Source organism: Trichomycterus rosablanca, chromosome 6 (genome assembly GCF_030014385.1).
Source record: "Trichomycterus rosablanca isolate fTriRos1 chromosome 6, fTriRos1.hap1, whole genome shotgun sequence".
NCBI lineage: Eukaryota > Metazoa > Chordata > Actinopteri > Siluriformes > Trichomycteridae > Trichomycterus > Trichomycterus rosablanca.
This window is the reverse complement of record NC_085993.1, coordinates 7976218-7998127: the sequence shown is the minus strand read 5'-3', so window position 1 is coordinate 7998127 and position 21910 is coordinate 7976218. Positions and strand designations below refer to the sequence as shown.

At 38.8% G+C, this 21910-nt stretch overlaps 3 protein-coding genes across 6 annotated transcripts; 2 read left to right on the top strand and 1 right to left on the bottom strand.

The window, feature by feature from the left end:
* The first annotated feature begins 34 nt into the window (after positions 1-34).
* On the top strand, positions 35-10602 carry atad5b (ATPase family AAA domain containing 5b). Of its 4 annotated transcripts, XM_062997351.1 has the most exons (14): positions 35-72; positions 1150-1994; positions 2891-2976; positions 3482-3615; positions 4484-4616; positions 5023-5175; positions 5535-5656; positions 6473-6566; positions 7431-7495; positions 8244-8429; positions 8793-9415; positions 10069-10218; positions 10313-10440; positions 10513-10602. In XM_062997351.1, exons 2-13 carry the CDS (start codon positions 1210-1212, stop codon positions 10389-10391), a joined length of 2610 nt encoding a protein of 869 aa, XP_062853421.1. In that variant the 5' UTR covers positions 35-72; positions 1150-1209; the 3' UTR covers positions 10392-10440; positions 10513-10602. The 4 variants fall into 4 exon arrangements, with proteins under 4 accessions (XP_062853421.1, XP_062853423.1, XP_062853422.1 ...); XM_062997353.1 differs by lacking the exon at positions 10513-10602 and having other exon boundaries at positions 9165-9415; positions 10069-10354; XM_062997352.1 differs by lacking the exon at positions 10513-10602 and having other exon boundaries at positions 9162-9415; positions 10069-10354.
* Positions 9939-15378, bottom strand: tefm (transcription elongation factor, mitochondrial). The gene is made up of 4 exons (XM_062997354.1): positions 15266-15378; positions 14298-14779; positions 11939-12088; positions 9939-11848 (listed from the first exon to the last, which is right to left on the bottom strand). The coding sequence occupies exons 1-4, from the start codon at positions 15306-15308 to the stop codon at positions 11423-11425; spliced, it is 1101 nt and encodes a 366-aa protein (XP_062853424.1). The 5' UTR covers positions 15309-15378; the 3' UTR covers positions 9939-11422.
* Positions 15379-16507: 1129 nt separating this feature from the next.
* On the top strand, positions 16508-20313 carry LOC134316712 (E3 ubiquitin-protein ligase RNF135). Its single transcript, XM_062997141.1, has 4 exons — positions 16508-16670; positions 17877-17975; positions 18065-18341; positions 19003-20313. Exons 1-4 carry the CDS (start codon positions 16632-16634, stop codon positions 19530-19532), a joined length of 945 nt encoding a protein of 314 aa, XP_062853211.1. The 5' UTR covers positions 16508-16631; the 3' UTR covers positions 19533-20313.
* The last annotated feature ends 1597 nt before the right edge of the window (positions 20314-21910 follow it).

The window sequence follows — 21910 nt, the reverse complement described above, 5'->3', positions numbered from 1 at the left end:
TAAAATCGGTATTCTTATTGGTCACTTGGTTATGAATCTTTGGCGCTGAACAAACTACATAGCAACAGACATGTAAGTAAACCAACTTCTCATGCTCGTGTTTTGTTTGATTAGCTCTATACTAGTGGTGGGCGGATCGATCCAAATATCGATATTATTGATACTAATGTTGGTATTGGTATCGGATCGATATAAGTGTGATGGGATCGATCTTTAGTTTTACTTTTTCTCCGCTACATTCAGCACATTTCTCCTGTTTAATCAGAAAGTAAAGATCATGTGTGTACAGACAGCAGCGGCTCCTCTCACATCTTACATGCTCACCTCACTCCTGCTCCTCCCTCCTGCTCCGCTGGGTTTTGTTGTGGTACCGTCACGCTGTTATAATCCTAACATACATCAGTACATTAGTAGGCATTGGAAGATTGTGAGTATTTTAATACTTTGCTTTGCAGATACAGAAATAGGGGCGATTTTATGGAAATAATAGCCTTAACCATACGTACGTAAAGTACGGACGCACCTTACGCACATGAATCGGAGCATGCGCAGTGAGGCTCTTATTCTGCGTGTTTGTGTTTTGGTGAATGAGAGTTCTCTTCTTTTGAATTTGTGCTTATAAATGTAAACAGAATAGCATCAGTTTTTTTTATTTTAAATGAACAAGGACACGTATTCGGTTACTATTAAAAATTTACAAATGTATTCACCCAGCAAACACAACAATGAGTTAGCCGCTTGGTGGTGATACACCCTGATGGTAACGTTGTGAGAGAGTAAAGCACCAGAAACAAGAAATCGGACCCCTTTAAACAACTACATTTATTTACAACCCTACTGAGAGCAGCTACTTACAAAAATTTATGTATTACAATAATACCCTTAAAGGTCATGAAAATTCATTCAGATTTAGCAATTTGAAGATGCATCTACCTTAATTATTAAAAAGTATCGGTATCGATATCGGCGATACTGGCCCTGTATTTACTTTTTGCAGTATCGCACACCACTACTCTATACAGCACGAAAATTTGGAAAGAAGTCTTTAAAAATTTGATTCTTACAGTTAACAGTATTTGTAAGTTGTTAAGATGAATGAGCCTAAATGTTAATCATCCAGATGATAATAATAGGTGTTTGTGTACTCAGGTGCTAATCGTAGGTTGAAGCTGTGAGGAGAATGAAAGTGGCATCAGATTGTGCTTTCAAATGGCACAGTGTAGAAAGAACTTACTGCCAAACATGACTGCACCCATCACACAAAACTGCACTGATACTGAGGAACCAAACCAACCAAAGATCAACAGACTAAAGCGAGCAAAGAGAACTGTGAGGTCTGCTAGAGAACATCCATCAGTTATCAGCACTGAATCTGATCTTTCATCTGATCCAATATTTAACTGTGAAAAAACCTGTTCAACATTCAGCCCTGATGACCAAAAGTTCTCCTCAAGTGCACAGCCATACACCAGATCTCAGAGCAAAGCTGGTGCACACGATTCAGCCCCAAAACCTGAAGAGCTCAAGCTGAAGGGATCTTTAAAACAAACCAAACTTCAAATAAAGTCAGAAACGATCACCAGTCATGATGGACATCTTCAGAAATGGCGACGCCCAAGCGAGAACCTGAACACATCAGAAAATCTTGACAGGTTCCAGATCAGAATGAGCAGCAGTAACAGACTGAACAGTAGCCGCAGAAAGAAACAGCACACACCTCCAGCTAATGCAGCTGTGCACAGAATGCAGCAGGACAAGAACAACACGACTGGAGATGATGGGGCTGGAGATGATGGGACTGGAGCTGATGGGACTGGAGCTGATGGGACTGGAGCTGATGGGACTGGAGATGATGGGACTGGAGATGATGGGACTGGAGATGATGGGACTGGAGAAGACTTGATCGGGGATGAAGTGCCCTGGACAGAGAAATACCGGCCACGCTGCTCTGACCAGGTTATCGGTAATTCAGCCGCAGTGAAGAAATTGTACAGGTGAGTGTACCAGGTGATATGTGCCACAATAAAATGAATGATCACAGTAATCTGAGTCCATGGAGGAAACGATATATGAATACAAAGGAACTAATAGTTTTTGGGTCCTAGTTTTTCCCCAAAATAGCTTAAGTTCCTTCTAAAAAAGTTCTAAATGGGCCTTTTTTTGTGATAGGGCTTTTGATTAAATGTTGGAGCTTTTTAAAGAAGACAATCAACAACTATGTAAATATATTAATGTACCTAACAATTTCAGCCAGATTCTGCTCATACTGTTTTTTTCCCCACTGTACTGTAACTGTTACAGTAGAACATTGTTAAACATCCTTTGGCTTCCTTCAAATTTTTAAAATGTGGTTAAATTTTCATTGCTCAGGGGTCCAGGTTTTGTGCTCCTCATACCAAGTGATGCATCTTCATGCATTGCTTATTTGAAACTAATTATTTTTTAATGCTGGTACTGGATTATCGTGGTGCTTATTCAGTTGGATTCAGATCTGGTTTTTGGAAGGCCATTGAAGTACACTAAACTTATTGTCATGATTTCAGAAGTTTTCGATGTCAATTACCTAAAGCTTTTGATGCATGTCTGTGTTATTGGACCCTTCAACACTAATCAAACATGGTTTAATAGCCACACCACAACCTGAGCATTATAATGGTGACTTTCAGAATGCTAATGCACCATGTCATAAAAGGGGTTCTATTATTATGGTGTTGCTAATAAAGTAGCCAGTAAGTGTATACTGTGCATTCAGATCATCATAATAATACATGAGTTTACCTTTACAGAGGTTATAAAACTGGTATTCTGGTATTTCTTGTATTGTTTTAAAATGTAAGAATAGTTTTTATTACATTATTTGTTTGAAACCTCTCTGTTGGTGTTGGGAAAGCTGGCTGAAGGAGTGGAGGATGAGAGCAGATGTGGAAGAGAGAAGAAGAAGATGTGAAGAGCGCAGGATGCAGGAAAAAAACAGCGGTAGGCCTACACATCAATAACCAGAAAATAACATTAATATCTAATAGTTGTTATTGTAAAATAATAATAATATGAATATTATTAATAATAATTATTATTATTATATCAAGAAAAACAAGACTAACATAATAATAATTATATTCATAATATTAATACAGTAAGTAAAAACAATAATGATCCATTGTATAATAATTATTTTAATTATAATGATAAGACAATAATAACAGTAAGAATGATAATAATAATTTACCTAACAATAGTTATTATATAATACTATTGTTATAATAATATTGGCAATAATAACTATAATTATTTAATAAGTTAATACTAATTATTAAATAATTAAAAAGTAATAATATTGATAATTATAGTTATTTTTTAAATCTAATTGTAATTATACTAATAAATGTAATAATAATTATAATAATTTAATAATCAGCATGTTCTTCCAGGTGTAGGATTCAGTGTGTAATGATGAATACATTTCTCTCCTCATGATGTGTAGGATCTTGGGATTGTGGTGATTTCAAAGGGGACCCGATGACAGAGGAGTTGTGTAACACAGTATTGATTCATGGTCCTACAGGCGTGGGAAAAACTGCTGCGGTGTATGCCTGCTCTCAGGAACTGGGATTCAGGGTCTGTAATTTGCCTGTTTGGGTAACACACACACTTATGAGGTGGATGGTTTTTGAGTTTCTATAGCATGTTTTTATTAATAATTTGGTGTAAAGCTTTGTTTCCTTGTCGTCACCTAGTTACAACTACTTCCTTTTTCACCCAGTCCAGTCGTGTCCATTTCAAGCCTATGTTGCTTCTTTTTTCCTGCAAGGGCAGGGGTCTCACAAAGTGCGGTATCCAGGCAGAGAGCCATGACTCCTGTGCAGGTGCCTTAACTGACCAGCAGAGGTCAGAATTGCAGCAGCGTTGAAAATGCTGCTTTAACCATTGTCCTTTCCCTCTTCAAACACAGACAATCGGCCTGGCCAGTTCAGTTAGACTGCTTTTTAGACAGCATTAGACTGCTTTGCCATGCTGGAGCATCCCCAATTCATTTTTCAATGCTATCAATTCATACAACATATTGTGTGGTCACCAGGTTAGTAAATCACTGGTGTCTTATAAGTGTAGGTCCACTTTGTGACTCACTAGTGGCCCCAGTCCAGTGGTGGAGAAACCCTGTAGTAAAGGAACTATATTTCTTGAATTTAGCATCAGTAAAACAATTTGAAATCATTGTAGTGAAGGATTTCAAACTGAAAAACACACGTTACTGAATAGCTATTAAATAATGATTATACGTCTAATATTTGCAATTTATTTAAATTAAAGGAAATAGGAATGGTGCAACCCCACACTTACTGAAATAACCACATGCGAAGGGTAGGCTTTGGATCCACTGTGACCCTGATTAGGATGATGTGGTTACTCAGGATAAATTAATGAATTAATTCTGTCAGAAAGAGTCAGGTTAATGTAAGTACTGAAGGACTTCTGTTTCTGACAGATATTTGAAGTAAACAGCTCGTCCCTGCGTAGCGGCCAGCTCGTCCTGTCTCAGCTGAAAGAGTGCACTCAGAGTCACCAGGTGGGGGCGCCACACTCTTCCTGTACCACACACAAACCTTCTGCAACCTTGCGTAAGTTATGACAAACTGATCACTTACTGTACATCTGTCAGTTTACATCAACATTTACTGCCACTTTTTACATTTTGTATCTACGTTTCTATTAATGTTTCTTTTGTAATATTAAGTGTGTGGCCAAATGTTTATGGACACCTGAGCATGAGATTTTTAAATGCCCCCTGTAAAGTTATTGTTATTATTATGCTTTAAATTCAGCTTTTTTATATATAAAATGAAGAGTGATTCTCTTTTCTGCTTTTCCCTTTTACTGTTACTGCTGGTGTTTAATGGTATCTGTAATCTACAGCTGCTCATATTGGGTGGTGAACATGCTTAACATTTTTAGAACCAGTTTCTGCAAACATCATTGCTTTTTTATACACAGTCTTTATTCTTTATTGGTACCTGTGTGTTCTAGGCAAGACAGCTCCACGAAAAGTCAAGACCTCCTCCAAAAAAACATCAGCGAACTTCCAAAGAAAGAAACGTGCTGCTCCACCATCTATCACCCTAAAACATTTCTATAGGAAAATTGAAAAGCCCATCAGCACCCACACTGATCTTCCACAAGGTAAATAAATACATCAGTGATACAATATAAAGCAATAATCAGCACTGGGTGCTGACTTTAATATTATGTATACACTATAAGGACAAAGTGTTGGGACACCTTTTTTAATTATTGAATTTATGTGTTTCAGCCACAACAATTTCTAACAGGTGTAAAAAATATTTATATAAAAATTGTGTGTCCAAGCTTGCCAAAACAGTTTGGAGAAGGCTATTTACTGTTCCAGCGTGATTATAACCCTGTACACAAAGCAAGGTCTATAAATACCATAAGGAAAACCCTGATTTAAAGAAGCTCCAGTGGTCTGCATATTTCTGCCTGTATTTATGTTTTTTACCATGTCACTTTTTTTGCTGTAGGAGTTTCTGGGGTCTCACTGACTGAGTCTGAAACTACAGAAGAGCCATTATTTACCAGTAAAGACTTTTCATCAGAGAAAGAGGACAGAAAAGCTGCAATATCACTCATACTGTTTGAGGAGGTGAGAAAAGCACAATATTGTTTTTGGAATAGGAGATCCAGCAAACAAGGGTGTAGGGATGCCAATGATTAACCAACCAGTCAGTCAGTCAAATATCTCAATTAATTTTTAAACGCTGATGATTGATTTCTGTCAAGCTACACATCTCTGCAGAGAAATTTGTAATGCACCCTTAACCACCTCAGCAAGAAGCAGCATCCAAAAACAGCAACATAATTCCATTTTTATTTGAATTCTATTCATATCCAATTGCACAGTTATATCTTTCCTCCACTGCTGCAGATCCCCATCCTGACAGAAATGGGCCATACCATACACCTCCTCTGACAGGTGTGTAGTGCTCAATGGCTACTTTTCACCTGCCTGAGACGGGCATCAGCATCACATAAGGAGAGTCACGCACTGCTCTCCATTACTCCATTATTATTCTATTATTATGACCCACCGGCTGAGGCTGCAATTGCAGCAGTGATGAGGAATCATGTCGAAAGCACAGCTGAGATTCTAGCATGCCGCAGTTTTAAGCTGAACATCAATACATTCCTAGTCAGGTGATCTGACTCTCTTTGTGCGAGTGGCAGTGGATTCACAGTCAGGAATTGGAAATGACTAAATAGGCAGATAAAAGGGGAGAAAGGAGTTTGTTCACTCCTTTGAACTTTGATCATGATGTGGGGGTTTTCTCAGCTTTTAGGAGTGGCAGTGGATTCACTGTCTGGAATTGGAAATGACTTAAATGAGAAAAATCCAGAAAAAATAAAATATTTCCCTTTCCTCCAGTTAATAACAAACTTTTTACTTGTTTGTTTACTCCAGGTTGATGTGATCTTTGATGATGATGTGGGCTTTTTCTCAGCTATAAGGACTCTAATGAGCACCAGCAAGAGACCCATCATTCTCACCGCCAACGGTAAAGCCACAGCTACAGCCATACATTTACATACTCTTGTAAGGGACATGTTTCATCGCAGTTCATTTTGGGTTTTCAAAACGTACAACAAATTCTGCTGGGTAAAAAATATACATACAGGTGCTCAGTGGGCTTAGAGGTGCTGTCGGGTTTTTGGATGCACTAAAGACTCACTTACAAGGGGATATTGTCTCATGGATATTGTTACTAATGCCTGTTAGGGGGCTCTGTGTAGATATCCACCACTGACTGGTGAAACGAAGAGCCTGATTGGCACACTTGTCTGTGGAGACATTTGCTAGTCTGGCCAGCATGGGTGTTGTGCATAACGCAAGGGTTGAAAAAGTAGTGGGGCTTATGACTGTGCTTTCAGTTAGATCAGCTGTAAGCAACATACATGAAACAATGGTCACCATGCCAAGGTCTGGAATAAAACCCAAACCGGCAGCTTATGTCAGAGAAATTCCAGGAACCACTATAGTCCAAGCCTGACTGTGTACAGTATCATCCATGTCCCAGCAGCTTTTCATTTGTGGCAGACTTTTGTTTTTGGTGACAATCCTCAAAAGTTTTTATTTTGACTTTTGACTGTATTAAGACTCAGTGGGTTTAAAATAAATATTTGATGATATATCAGTATTGTTGTATACCATGGTAAAGAAATCTGACAATAATATACAGGCTTCCCTGCAATCCGAAAGTGGAACGTTCCTATTATACCTTTGTGGGGACCAATGTCATCAGTCCACCAGCTTAGTTAGTAACTTACCCTAATAACATCATCTTGGTATAACTCCTCACTAAATATAATCTATTGCAGTGGGAAATAATTTAGATGATTTAGAACATCACTGTGTTCTGCAGATCCCACGGTTGGTCAGTCATTTCAAGATCATTTGGAGGAAATCAGGTTCAAAACTCCTACAATGGTATGACAGCAAACACACAAATAAACACAGAAGCACACACACTTACAGCTGTACAAGAAAAAAACACAGACATATAAAACATGCCTCCACAGACACAGACAAGAAAACATGCCCACACACACACTGACAAAAACACACAGATCAAAAAACAGAGACAGGCATGCACAGACAGACAAAAACACATAGCCCTACACACACACACAGCAACAGACACACACAGAAAGACAAAAATGATAGAGCCCTATACACACACACAGCAACACACACACACACATGTTCACAGACAAGAAAACACACACACACACACAACAGACCAAAAAACCGAGAGGAAAACACAGAGCCCTACATACATGCACCAACACACAGTGACAGACACACATTGAAAGACAGAAAACGCAGAGCCCTACACACATAACAACAGACGCATGTGTGTGCAGTCCACTGCAGAGCATCATACACACATTCCATCAAACAATCACACCAAAAAAAACACACACAGGAGGTGGGGGTAACCAGAGTGCCTTGCAAAACTTACGTGAGCATGCAAGAACATCAAACCCAGGAACCATGTTATCTGATTCACTGACCATAAGCTTGTCCTATTAGGAATCAATATAGAGGAGGCCATCTCACTTTGTACACAGTCATGCTGGATGAGGAAACAGCCTTCCCCAAACTCTTGCTACACATTTTAAAGCATATGATTTGGGTTCTTCAAGAGCATGTTTCTGTTTTGTTGTTTGTACAGGAGAGTGTGGTAAACTACCTGCAGTGGTTGTGTGCGGTAGAGGGTGTGAAACCTGACCCAGAGCACATTAGCTTTTTGCTACAGAAGAATAAAGGAGACGTGAGGCGCAGCATTTTCAAACTGGAGCTGTGGGTGCGTGGTGGAGGAGGAAACACACAGTGTCAACTTCACAAGAACACACCGGCTGTGAGTGGTTATGTCAAGTCTCTACATTCGACACACACACAAAATGCTAAGTTATACTCAAAAAAATTAAAAACCTCAGGGGTAAATTTCATATTGTGTTGTTACGGATTTTTTTCCACTTAATCTTCTAATTTAATCATTACCAATTCTCGGTTGTGAATCTGCAACTATGTATACATATGACACTGTTTGACTATATTTGATTATACATATCCCCCACCCACACACACACACACCCTGATGAGGATAAGTGGTTTAGAGAGTATGTGTGTGTATATATATATGCAGTGTCTGATGTAGATGAAAACAAACCACATCATTTACTGAGAATTTCTGTGTGTGTGTGTGTGCGCGTGCTGTTAGTGTCGTTCCTATGCCGAGCTGCAGAGCAGTGGATGTGTGCAGGTTCTGGTGGAGAGTTGGAGAACAGGCCAGAGCTTACTTTACTCAAACCTGGAGCTTCTTTTAGCCCCAGCCACTTCTCATACCTCAGCTCAAAGCACATTTGATCACAGAGCACACTGCACCAAATTCCTGAATAATCCTGCAGTTTCTTCCAGCCCTGATCTCCACAAGTTGAAACTAAGGAGACTTTCTCGATCGAGAGTGAAAACGATACACATTGATGAAAAATCGAAACGCACGCACAAATCAGTCGCCGACTGGTCAGAGCTGGACTCTCTGGCAAAGTTTTTTAACTCCATGTCGTTCTTGGACTCACATCTTTCCCAGAAGGTCTCAGATGTGTGTAAATCTGGACTTTTCGGGGCCAGAGTTTCAGACTCCTTTCTGGACGAGCTGAGCGAGGACGAGGTTTGGACAGCTGACATGGAGAGATGGTACGAGATCCAGGCTGTGGTGGAGGGTTTGGGGTTCTGCACGTGCAGAACAGAGATGTATGAGATGAAGAGATGTCAGGGGGAAATGAAAGGACAGAGAATGGAAGAGCTAAATGCTTCTGTTGGACACACAACATGGAATTCTGGGTAAATATGTGTGTGCCCTGATTGATTCAGTTCTCATTTGTCCAGTTTTTTATTTGTACACACTAAATTAAAATTATTTTGGTGTACTTCATTCGTTCAGTTATTTTTTTACAGGTCAGGGAAGTTGTACCAAGTTATGCATTTTTGTGCTTTGGTTTTTAATTGTCCCTATTTAAAGCTACTTAATTCTTTGTGGCGACCTCTAATAGCATTAACCCAAACGCAATGCTCTCTGTAGTCTTTTATCACTTGTGCCAGCACCCTGAGCAGACAGTAGAGGTCACTGTTTCAGCAGCTTTTCCTCTCTCAGACATGACCAACTGTGTCTGTCTGATGATTTTCACAATTTGATGGCAGAGATCCACAGACAGTTCCTTGTACTTCATGATTTGGTGTAAATGATAGACCCACATGTGCCATTCCAAACTATGTCCAATCAATTCAGATTGCAGAATGAGACTTCAACTGAGTTCTAGACACTGCTTAAGAATCATGAAAACAACAGGATGCATCCGAGTACAAAAATCTTAAAAAACATTTACTTCTTCATTCTGGGTGATTGAGTGCAGAATAATGAAGACAGTATAAGTAATTATATCAATTTAAATTCAAATTTTACATTCAAAAATGTTGTTTGTTTCTGGTGTTTTTAGTGTCCAGGAGACTCGAGACACTGTACACAAAGTGCTGAACAGTAGAGCTTTCCGATATAACGGTAATAAGACTGCTGTAGTTACGGATTACCTGCCCACCCTGCACTTCATCTGCAGAGCGGAACGCATGAAGTCCCAGCATAAACTCAGGTACACAATCAGCACCCTATTTACTGTACATTCGCACTACCTAATTAACTATCACAAAACCATGCTTTCTTCAGTTGCTGTGTTCCAATTACAGATTTCCTCACTACCTCAAGGACATCGGCTTATGTTTACCTAAGAGCACTCTCAGCCTTTTAGCGGCAGAGCTACGGTGATATACGGCACACTCAATCAATCATGTCATATCCTGTGTCCACAAGTCTTGTAAGTTGTGTAAAATAAGTAGAGATGTATATTTTTCTAGATATATTTTTGATTGTTTACTTATATTTATAGACAGCAGTGTGTTGTGGAAGCAACCTAGTGTCAGATTCTCAAGCGGAAACATTGTGTCATACAATAAACAATGTAAAATAAAAATGTGTAACTGTTTGTCTTGCTGGCAGTGGCTGTGCTTCTTTTTACTGTGTCAAACACTGACTAAGAGAAACCTCTACCAAAATCAGGTTTGTGGGGTGTAAACGGAAAGGGGCGGGGGGTAAAAACACTATATAGTCTAAAGTATTTGGACACCTGACCATGAGCTTGTTGGAAACAAATTGTGTTAAAACGGAGTGATCTCTATGTGATCTTTTTAGCTATTACAGCCACTATATTGTGCTGCATGTGACAATATTTGGCAACCCTGGAAGTCATAAAATTTGTGATGGCAAAAGTCATCTGAGACACTTTTTGGTACCAGGTAATTATCAGTTGGTGCTATCCACTTCTGATTGGATCTTCTGAGACAAATCAGCACACAACTTTAAGGTTAGCAGGAAGATGCTTTAAGTGTCGCCTGAGTGTAAAAACGTGACTCAAAGCAAGACTGTTGATGATACCAGAAGTATTCAAGGCGACAGTGTAACAGTGTGATAAAACAGTACAGAATAATCGAAATCATGAAAGTGAACTATACAGGTCTCATCAAAACTCACTGTATCAGGCTGCACTTGAGGAGAGGTGCTGTGTCAGACAGTGAACTGAAAGGCTGTGTCTCATACCAGACTCTTCTGCTCTGTGTGTACCCTGATACAGTGAGGGACAACGTTTCATTTTATAAAAATGATATGCACAGTATTTTCAGTGCCTTTTTTAAGTCCGTTCTCAGTTTTTCCTCCCTCTAGGTTTAGAGGCCCCAGCTGCCCCCACTTCCCACATCTATGCCAGCTTTGATCCACTTGACTTGTACTTGCTGGTGTCTCTCTCAGGTGGTGAGCAGTTCGTAGAAGGTGATAGCCTGCAGCAGAGCATCACACAGCTCTTCTCCTTTATTCCTGCTGTTGATCTGAAACGATCCTCTGTAGCGCAGTAGAAGTTCACTTGGGAAGATCACCCGTGGCGTCTTCTTTAATGCAGACTCTGCCATTATGTTCCTCACTGTCTCTGCACCGCTGGTCCTGCTCTCGCCCAGCATCAAGCCGAAGTGGCGGCCCACGGCCGGCCGCATCATGTTTAGCACGTTGGGCGGAGCTCCTGCTTCTCTCCTGGAGCTGAGCAGGGCGAACAGCATGGCCTCCACTGTCCGCAGGTGAGCCATCACCGGGAACAACGTGGTGTTCTGAGCAGACACGCTCGGCTTCTCCACCACATAGAAATCTGCCAGCGGAAGGTTGGACACCACAGCTGAAACCTGACACAGTGTAATGTTCATTAATATAGCAACACTGCATGAGTCAGTATTTCATGTTTATATCATGATCACTGAAATGCTTGATCTTACATCATCTAAATAGCTGGATGCCATGTAGGTGCCCTTCATGAAGCTTTGGCATTCTTCCTGCTGCCAGTCTAACACAGTCATCGCCCGGTCCATGTGTGTCCATGCTATCTTGTTTGTCCCACATACAACAGACACGATAGAGGTGGCGTCCTGCAAAACAGCATCAGAAGATAATTTAACAATTATTATGAATTTTTGTTGTCTGATTTTCTTGTTTTAGTCACTGTCTGCATCACTCAAGGTGGTCTGGACCCCTGTGCTTGGACTAGCTAGTTTTTTGTTTTTACACACACACACTTCTGTAGATTTTCTCCTCCTCTGTTCATGTTGTATTTTGGACAGTTTTTAAAAACTGGGCATCCCTTAACCTTTAACTGGTGTTATTTTTATTGCGGATCAATCATTCATAACTAGGGCCCTAGTTAATGTGCTTAATTTCATGGACCTCGTTTTCCAAAAAATGCAGATTTCACGAATTTTTAAAGAGAAGTGCCACATTTCACGGCAGTCATTAAATAACACTAATAAATTAAATGATTTCCATGTTTTGACTCACGCCCCTCTGTATACACATAATCGGTTTGAAGTTTTCCAAACTTATTTGTGTTTATAGCTGCTTTAGACTTCGGCATCTTGGACATTTTGTCTAACTGAAAAGTAAAACGTACAATATGGACAAAAGTTTTATTTTTGTTTATGCATTATACACAGTGGTGTATAGTAACGAAGTAATAATACTTCGTTACTGTACTTAAGTAGTTTTTTTAAGTACTTGTACTTTACTGGAGTATAAACATTTTCGGCAACTTTCACTTTTACTCCACTACATTTTCCAAAGAAATTGTGTACTTTTACTCCGTTACATTCGCTGTATGTAAATTCGTTACTCGTTACTACAGAATGAAGGTAAATGATGTGAGATGTGTGACGGACTGCACGCTGGTTTGGTGAATCTGCGCTTGTAAATTAGATGGTGGTTAAACACATTAATGCGCATGTGCAAACGTTCTCTACAAGCTATCGGAGTTTTCTAAAAGTGCGTCGTTCACCCAAAGACCCGCAAATATGGAGATTTCAGAAGCTCCAACACACTGATGTAAGTTAACAATGATTAACAAAGTAAAGCTGTAGCATCAGCGTTTTTTAATATTATTAGCATTAACATTGTTCAGATATCTACCTACCATTTTTACCCATTACATTCCAACCACAAATAAAACGTTTCATAAATCATTAAATTTGTTTGGAATTCATTGACTGCAAAACTCATGAAGACACGTCCATTATTTTTAAAAACTCACCTACGGACAAATATTTCCTCAGATAACTTCTGTATTAGACCAGTAGAGGAGAGATTCATGGTGCTGAGGAACATGCAGCACATCTTTAACCCTTTAATCATCTCAACAAGAACTCAACTTATCCAACTTATTATTCATGATTTTTCAGCTGCTGGCTTCAAGTTAGAAATGGTGTTTTCTTAAAGTAAGAATACCAATATTATTTTAGTTTAACACATGCCATTCAGTGAGTAGATACGGCCCCAAAGAATATTATTTTATTTAAATACAACTTATTTTACTCAAATATTTTGATTTAAAATAATGGTTGAACAGATCATAAAAGGGATAAAAGTGCCACACGTTTCATTAAACTCTCCTGAGTTTTGCTTTAAATTAATTATGCCAAAATTATTTTGTTGTTTTTGAAATATACTACCCAAATAAAAAAATGGGACAGTATAGAAAATGCAAATAAAATAGATGCAGTGTTTCTTACATTTACATCGACTCACATTCTAAAAACGTTGGAACAGGAACATTTAGGACTAGTAATAAGTTAAAAAAAACAACTAAATAATGTCATGATTTCAAACAGGTGATGTCAACAGTTGATTATGATCATGAATTGGCACAAATCATGTTCAAATGAAAGGAAGAAAACAGGTTAATTGTTAAGGTGGCTTACAGGCTTAAAAGAACAATCTTTATATTTAAAATGACCGCTTCCATTTATACTAACAGCATTTACTTTTACTTCTACTTTTAATACTTAAGTACATTTAATATCAAATTACTTTTGATACTTAAGTACATTAAACACCAGATACTTTTAGACTTTTACTCAAGTAATATTCTAAAAGGTGACTTTTACTTCTATCAAAGTAAATTTCTGGTAAGATACTTGTACTTTTACTCAAGTATGGACTTCCGGTACTTTATACACCACTGATTATACATGTTTAGTCTTACTTTGCCTGCTGAATAAAGACCATGTGTAAATAAGTTGCAGAACTTTCACAGATCCCTGACCTTAATCCTACTGAGCACCTTTGGTATGAATTGAACTCCTGACTCACCTCTAGCAGAGCTTTATCCACTTCTGGTCTGATAAACTTGGCGAGTTGAATCCTCCCTCCTTTCTTCCTCTCTCTTTTCTCCACCGGGTTCAGGATGGAATGAAATGCAATCAGGGCGCTCTTATGCTTCAGCAGTGGAACATTCACCACACTCTCTAGGTCTTTAAAAGGTCCATTCCTGCTCCTGTACTGCACAATATTGGCTGATTTTCGACCCCGGAGCATTTTTACCATGGAGAGCTCGGACTCGGAGGCCGTGTTGAGGAGCTGCAGGATGGTGGTGCGCTGCTCCGAGGTGTAGAAAGAATCCAGCTTTATGTCGGTGTCATGCTTGAACTGATGATCTGCAGGTTCAGAGTGCAGTGCAGTCAAGTTCAGATCTGCAGCTGGGATTCGAACCCTCCAGCAGCAGGTACAGTGTAGAAAGTGCAACTCCAGGTCCGGCAAGGGTCTAGGAGGTCGCCTGAAGAGCGAAATGTGTCCTACAGAACATTTACAACAGTTTGTTAGGGTAAAATGTACAAAAAAAAGTTATTCATGCCATGGTGACATAACAACACGACGCTATATCTACTCCGGTCACTGTCTGTGAGTTTGTCATGTTCTCCACATGTCTATATGGGTTTCTCGTTATACTCCCATTTCCCCAAGCCTTGCAGTAGGTGGATTGGCTGCTCTAAACTGCTTCTAGGAGTGAATGAGTAAATGTTTGGGTAAGAGTTGTTTTGCACCATGTCCAAGGTCTGCTGCTACTTTAAGTCCACAGTTTCTGAGCAACACCGGACCCAGAACGACCCTGACCAAGGAAAATGACTACTATTCAAGAAAATTCTGTGAAAGTATCACCGAAATAATAAAGTTCTGCTGGTTGGTAGAAAACGACATTCTAAATCCAGTGTTTATACAGTACATCTGGAACATGTGCATGTAAACAGAGCTGTGTGTGAGTACTGAATAAATATCATTACCTTTCAGAGCCACCGGTAACACCAGACGCCTAAATATCCACATTTTATCTTTAACTTCTTTAGTTTTCCATGCTTATGGATGAATCAGAATGCCCCTGAGTTACACATGGAGGTGCCAGTGTCCTCCAGCGTCCTTACTACAGTCCGGTGGAAAACATGAGTTACCAGTTATCAGTTCCGACTAACAACTAGTCACTTGTCGTTCACAAATGAATCGACTCTACGAGTCGACTCGCGTTGAACTTCTCTTTAATAAAATATAGGTTAAATAGTAGTTTCGGCGCTTTTCTATGTTTTAGTTTGTACTGAATAGAGGACTTGTCCAGAAAAAGTTGTTCGGTTTACACTCGTTCCGAACTGCACGACTATATTTAAAAGAGTCGGTTTAATTCATTAGTGTTGAGAATCGATTCTGAGGTTTCGAAGCATATTACGAAATTCTCTGTACATTTATGTAAAAAGGAAAGTATACCCTTATTTAATTCTATTTGGTCTAGTTTAAAGAAAAAAAATCAATACATATTAAAATATGTTGGGGTTTTTTTGTCACACAAGTTTGATTGTTTATAAACGTTGGTGAGAAGCACACAAATGTAACAGAAACATAAATGTATTAATATTGTAAATGTCACCTTTTTAATTGTTATTATTTGCACTGTTTTTATTATTATTTTATTCTATTTTATATTTTTGCACCTATTGTAACTGTTTTGTATATATTTGTTCTTATTGTTATTTTTATTCTTTTATTTCTCTGTAACTGAGCTTTGGCAATACGAATGTCCTATTTTGTCATGCCAATAAAGCTTCTTTTGAGTTTGAGTTGAGTAACATAGAATTAAAAGAGGGTGCACTTTCTTTTTCCCATAACTGTATATGGTATGGATTTAAAATTTTGATAATGACATGTAGGTTCAGCGTGGGTGTTGTGCACCTAGGTGTTCGAGATGGGATTTGTACTCCGGTTTTTTTGCTGACGTAACGACCTAGAGTCACATAATTCAGCGGCTACAGAATTTAGTTTGACACCCTACTAGCGTCATTCTCATGTTGTTAGCTCCACTTTTACTTTCGATTCTGTTTCTTGTGATTCGATTCCTCCGTCAGTATGACTGTGTTGCACGAAGAAGTAATCCGATTCATAGGTAATAATCTGAAATGTTCTATTTGTTTTGATATGTTTGTACATCCGGTTACCTTAACGTGTGGCCACAACTACTGTTTAAAGTGCATTAAGGATTATCTCCAGAGAGGTAAAAACAGAGACTGTCCTCAGTGTCGGGCCCCATTACACCAGGATTACAAACCAAATAAAAATGTCACCATCAGTGATATTCTGGATTTAAATGGAGCTGGAGGCCGGGAAATGTGGGATCAGATTTTGCCGGAGCAGAAGTTCAGTAAGGTGAGTTTTACTGCAGTATATGATGTAGGTGTTATCATTCCAGCCATGTTCATTATAGTATAAAGAGTGAAAGAACATCTACACTGATCAGCAGGTATTATTTAGGTGGTGGATCATTCTCAGCACTGCAGTGACACTGACATGGTGGTGGTGTGTTAGTGTGTGTTGTGCTGGTATGAGTGGATAAGACACAGCAGCGCTGTTGGAGTTTTTAAACACCAAAAATGCCAAAAATAACGCCCCATGGGCATGAGCGTTCTGTGACCACTGATAAACTCAAACAGCAGCAATAGATGAGCGATCGTCTCTGACTTTGCATCTACAAGGTGGACCAACTAGGTAGGAGTGTCTAATAGAGTGGACAGTAAGTGGACATGGTATTTAAAAACTCCAGCAGCGCTGCTGTGTGATCCACTCATACCAGCATAACACACACTAACACACCACCTAAATAATACCTGCTCTGTAGTGGTCCAGGAAGAGTCCTGACCATTGAAGAACAGCATGAAAGGGGGCTAACAAAGCATGCAGAGAAACAGATGGATTACAGTCAATAATTGTAGAACTTCAAAGTGCTCCTATATGGTAAGTGGAGCTGATAAAATGGACAGTGAGTGTAGAAACAAGGAGGTGGTTTTAATGTTATGGCTGATCAGTGTAGCTGAACTCATTTGTTATGAACATATTTGTTATGTTCCTTTTCTGTGACTGAATAATTGGAATCAGTCCTTTCTTATTTACAGTGTAGGTTTTACATTTTAATAGTGCCTATAAATGGCTGAGACACCTTAAAATTAGCTATGGATTGTGATTTTGGTGCCCATACAAACATGACTCGTTTGCTATCACCTATTGGCACCTATATCACCTTGGCACAGTGCCAAGAAGAAAACCCTAACTGTAATCTTATGCTGGGAGGAAATTTGTCAGTTGTAATAATAGGTCTGCCCTGGCATGACTGACAAAACTTCACACTGTAACAAAAGGTTACACTGTCTACAGTCAAGTAAGCTTCATATTACAATAGGCTTAGAGGCATTCAGGCAAGAAACAAGGCTTTGCTTCTGTGTTTTCTTTATTGATTAAAACAAACTTAAATCAAGCTTTTCACAGCAACCCTTAGCAATTGTTCTGTTTGCACATGCTGTATAGACCTTTACAAAATTGTTTTTTGTACCTAGCTGAATTCTCTCATTTTCTAATTAGGATAGAATGGTTCATGTTCAGGACAATTTGAAGAGAAGGTTGGACTTTTTTAAGCAGGAGATCAAAAAGATTGAAGCGGAACTAAACTTTGATAATCAGGTAAAAAAACACACTAATACCACAGTTGATTTTAATACATTGTTATCTAAAACTTACAAACATACATATCTTTTCTATAATCCACACAGGACAGGACTGATGAGAGTTCATCTTCATCATTATTATCACCATCATTATTACCTTTATCATCATCATCGTCTTCACCTTCTTTATCATCACCACCATCATCATCATCATCATCATCACCATCATTACCTTTATTTTCTTCATTACCACTATCATCACCATCATCATCACCATCATCATCACCATCATCATTACCATCACTGTCCTCAGCAGCAGAGGTTTCCAGTTCCTCACTGGATAACAGCACTCAAAACACTGTCGATTGGGAACCAAATCCAGGTATGTCTAAGAGGAGTACAGCAAAAACTGTTCGACCGGATGATTCACTATAGCTCAGAGTGAACTGTTGCTTCACTGCGTCATAACTAATTAGCATCACATTATAAAAATATCAATTGCTACTGAAACTGATGCTCCATGTTTCATCCTTCTTATACCTGCAAGTTTGAATACAGAGTGAACACTATTTTTCTCCCTATCTGCAGAAAAATCACAATCTGACAGCATTACTTATTAAACCTTCAATTGTAATTGCCTTTAATCCATTTAACGCAAATATTTACAGAGTGGAGCAAAAGTATTACTTATATTATCTGTAATTACACCTCATTCTGTCTGTGCATATACAATAGAACAGCCAAAAACATATTATACTATCAATTACAGCTACAGTAGTCCACGGTCAGTATAGTTGTTAGAAAATATCACTTATTACACCTTTAATTAAACACTTTAATCAGCTGGAACATCAGTTGAAAACATGATGTTAAAATCCTAATAAACAAACAGACATCACTACTGCCATTACATCATGATACACTTGTATAAAATGTTATGTTATGCACATTTAAAATTGCTTGTTTCTCAACACCACAAAAATACACTAGAATATATGATTATGTATTGCATATTTAATTCCATCTTGTTTCTCTCTGTACAGCTCTCAGTAATGAGTTTGTCATGCTGTCCTTTTCACCCGAATTGGGTCACCAACGTTTGGTCTTTTACTCCGAAAGACAGAGAATAGAAGTGACGTCATCTCGATATCGGATGACACGACTCTGCCGGTTTGATGTCTGTCAGTGTATGGCAGATCAGGAGTTCTCCACAGGAAAGCACTACTGGAATGTAGATACAAGCAGGTGCAGCGGGTGGGCCATCGGAGTGGCGCATGCCCACCTAAAAAAGGATGAGCAACTTGGAAGAAGCAAAGAATCCTGGTGTATTGAGTGGAGCAGTGGGAAATTTAGTGCCTGGCATGACAGCACAGAGACCCTGCTGGAACACAGACACCCGAATAGAGTCAGGGTTCTGTTGGATATGGACAACAGGGATCTTTCCTTTTGGGGTCTAACAGAGGAAGAAGTCGAGCTGTACAGCATCAAAGTGAAGTTCAAAGCTCCAGTTCGCCCAATGTTCTGGTTGTTTGGCATGAAGATAGGAAATGCCTTGTCCTTCCCAACCCCCTGAGTCTAATTTCTCAGAATGAAAGCATTTAGATCATCAGTAGAATGCTGGGTTAGATCCCTAAACAGCTGAACTCTTTCTGCAGCTGTGATTAAACAATTGGAACATGCACGTTATATATATTGCTAGAAGTTTGTGGACACCTGACCATAGATACTTATAGAAGGTCCTCCTCACCTTCCCCTTTGCAGCAATAATAGCCTCTGTTTCTCTGGGACAGCTTTCCACTAGATTTTGCAGTGTGTCTGAGGTTATTTCTGCATATTCAGTTAAAAGAGCATTTGTGGTCAGGCATAGTTTTACAGGAAGGTCTGGTTAGTAGTCATTTTTCCAATTCTTCCCAAAGAGCTGTAAATGAAGTTGAGGTCAGGACTCTATGCAGACCACTGCAGTGTCTCCACATCAAAATTGTCAAACATAGTGGCACAGGCATGGTTCACTTCCCTAGATTGTTGATTCTGATCCATATTTCAGAGCCCTGATCACTGAGCTACTGCTGCCCAATATGTATTAGTTTAGTATTAGTTCCCGGGGTGGAAGAGGACCAAGTGGTTACTGAATACGATTGAATGCAAGAATGAACATATGAATGTTAACACGTTACATATCTGTGCTTAACACTTTCTAAACATTTTAAATGAATGGCAGGGCTGAGGATGCACAAATCTCATCTATTTACTGATATCACAGCTTTTGGTTTCCCTATATAATAATTATTTGGAGTACACAAGCAATTTTATGCTCTGTTTCTGTATTTTTTACATTCATGTAGAATTTTAATACTGAGTGCATTTAATAATATATATTGTACAGATACTGAACAATGTACTGTTTTAAAAATGGTATGGTTCTTATTTCTGGAATTTATAAATACAGACATAACTGCATTTTACTGTTTCTGTTTTTTTTATATATTGAAAGCATTGTTTTACATTTACAGCATTAACAGACACTTTAATCCAAGGAATGTGCTTCTTCAAAACAAAAAGTTAACTATGGACAGTTTGGGATTGGGAAATCCCATACAAGTCCCAGCCCACACAGGGTCTACACTAACATTCAGAAATGATCAATCATTTGTCAGTCAGTGTCCCAGTGCTTAACATTTCAGTGCAGACTTGCTTGGTGAGTATGCTACTAATGCATAACCTCTAAAAAGTAGTTTCATCTTTAAAATTACAAATGACAGCTTTACCCTATGACAGCTGTCAGGGCAAAGATGCATGAAGTCTGAGACAGAGTTTTTAAAACAATGTGAACACAGAGTCTTGTTTACATTTGCTCTGCTAGTCATGTTATAGACAGAATTTAATGCTCACAAAAAAAAAAAAACTCCTTTAATTTCCTTCGGGATCAATAAAGTATCCATCCATCCATCCATCCTGATAAATCCCTATCTTATGGTCCCATATCTTTATGACTTTGAAGTATGTCTGTGGAAATTTGTTCCCATTCAGTCAAATAAGGATGTGTATGGCTGGGCACTGATGATGTTAAAGAAAGCCTCAGTTGATGTTCCACTTTATTTCAGATGTTTAAGTGGGGCTGAGATTAACCTTTTCTTCACCTCTTTATAGACCTTGCTTTGTGCGCAGGTACACATTCAGGATTTACAGCATAATTTATAATAATCTAGTTTGTAAACCAGGATCTAAACATCAGAGCAACATGGGGTTCTGGGGGCCCTCCATGACATCAACTCAACCCCCTACTGCACCCCATTGGCTGCACTCGGCAGGTCGTTATTATTATAATACAATATTTTTGTTAAAAATATTAAAATAACTAAAAAAAATTGTTGAGGGGGCCCATTAAATTTTTTTTTTATTTTGCACTGTGGCCCATGTCTGAAGAATTTCCGGTCCTGCAGAGTGAATGTTTGAAGATATATATGTTGGTAGAGTTCAGTAATCCTTTTTATTTTTGAATGTTATTCAGTGAGTCTGTTTCCAGTATAAGGAAATACGTCCACAGATTTGGGGAAACTGACATTGGATTGAATTATTTGATAGTATTTATTTAATAGAAGGCTGAGGTAGACTCGCGTTCGAATACGACATGACTGACGTGTTACTGAACCAATCAGTGCATTGCTGCTTGACCTTCTAGCCAATCAGACTAAGGAAAACGCGGTCTGCCGTTATTATTTATTTGCCGAAGCGGTTAGTTTACATTCAAAGTCCAAATAAAAGTAGCGTATCGTTAAACTAAATACGTAAATAACTGTTATTATATTAAACTAATAATTTAATTAATGTTTTTGATTTGACACATCTGAAGCCCGGAGCCTTTGCGCATGCGCAGTATTTCACCGGTATATGAGCGGTTTATTATAGGAGCTTGTTTGAATGAGATGTAACAGAGATTAAGAATTAGGAAAC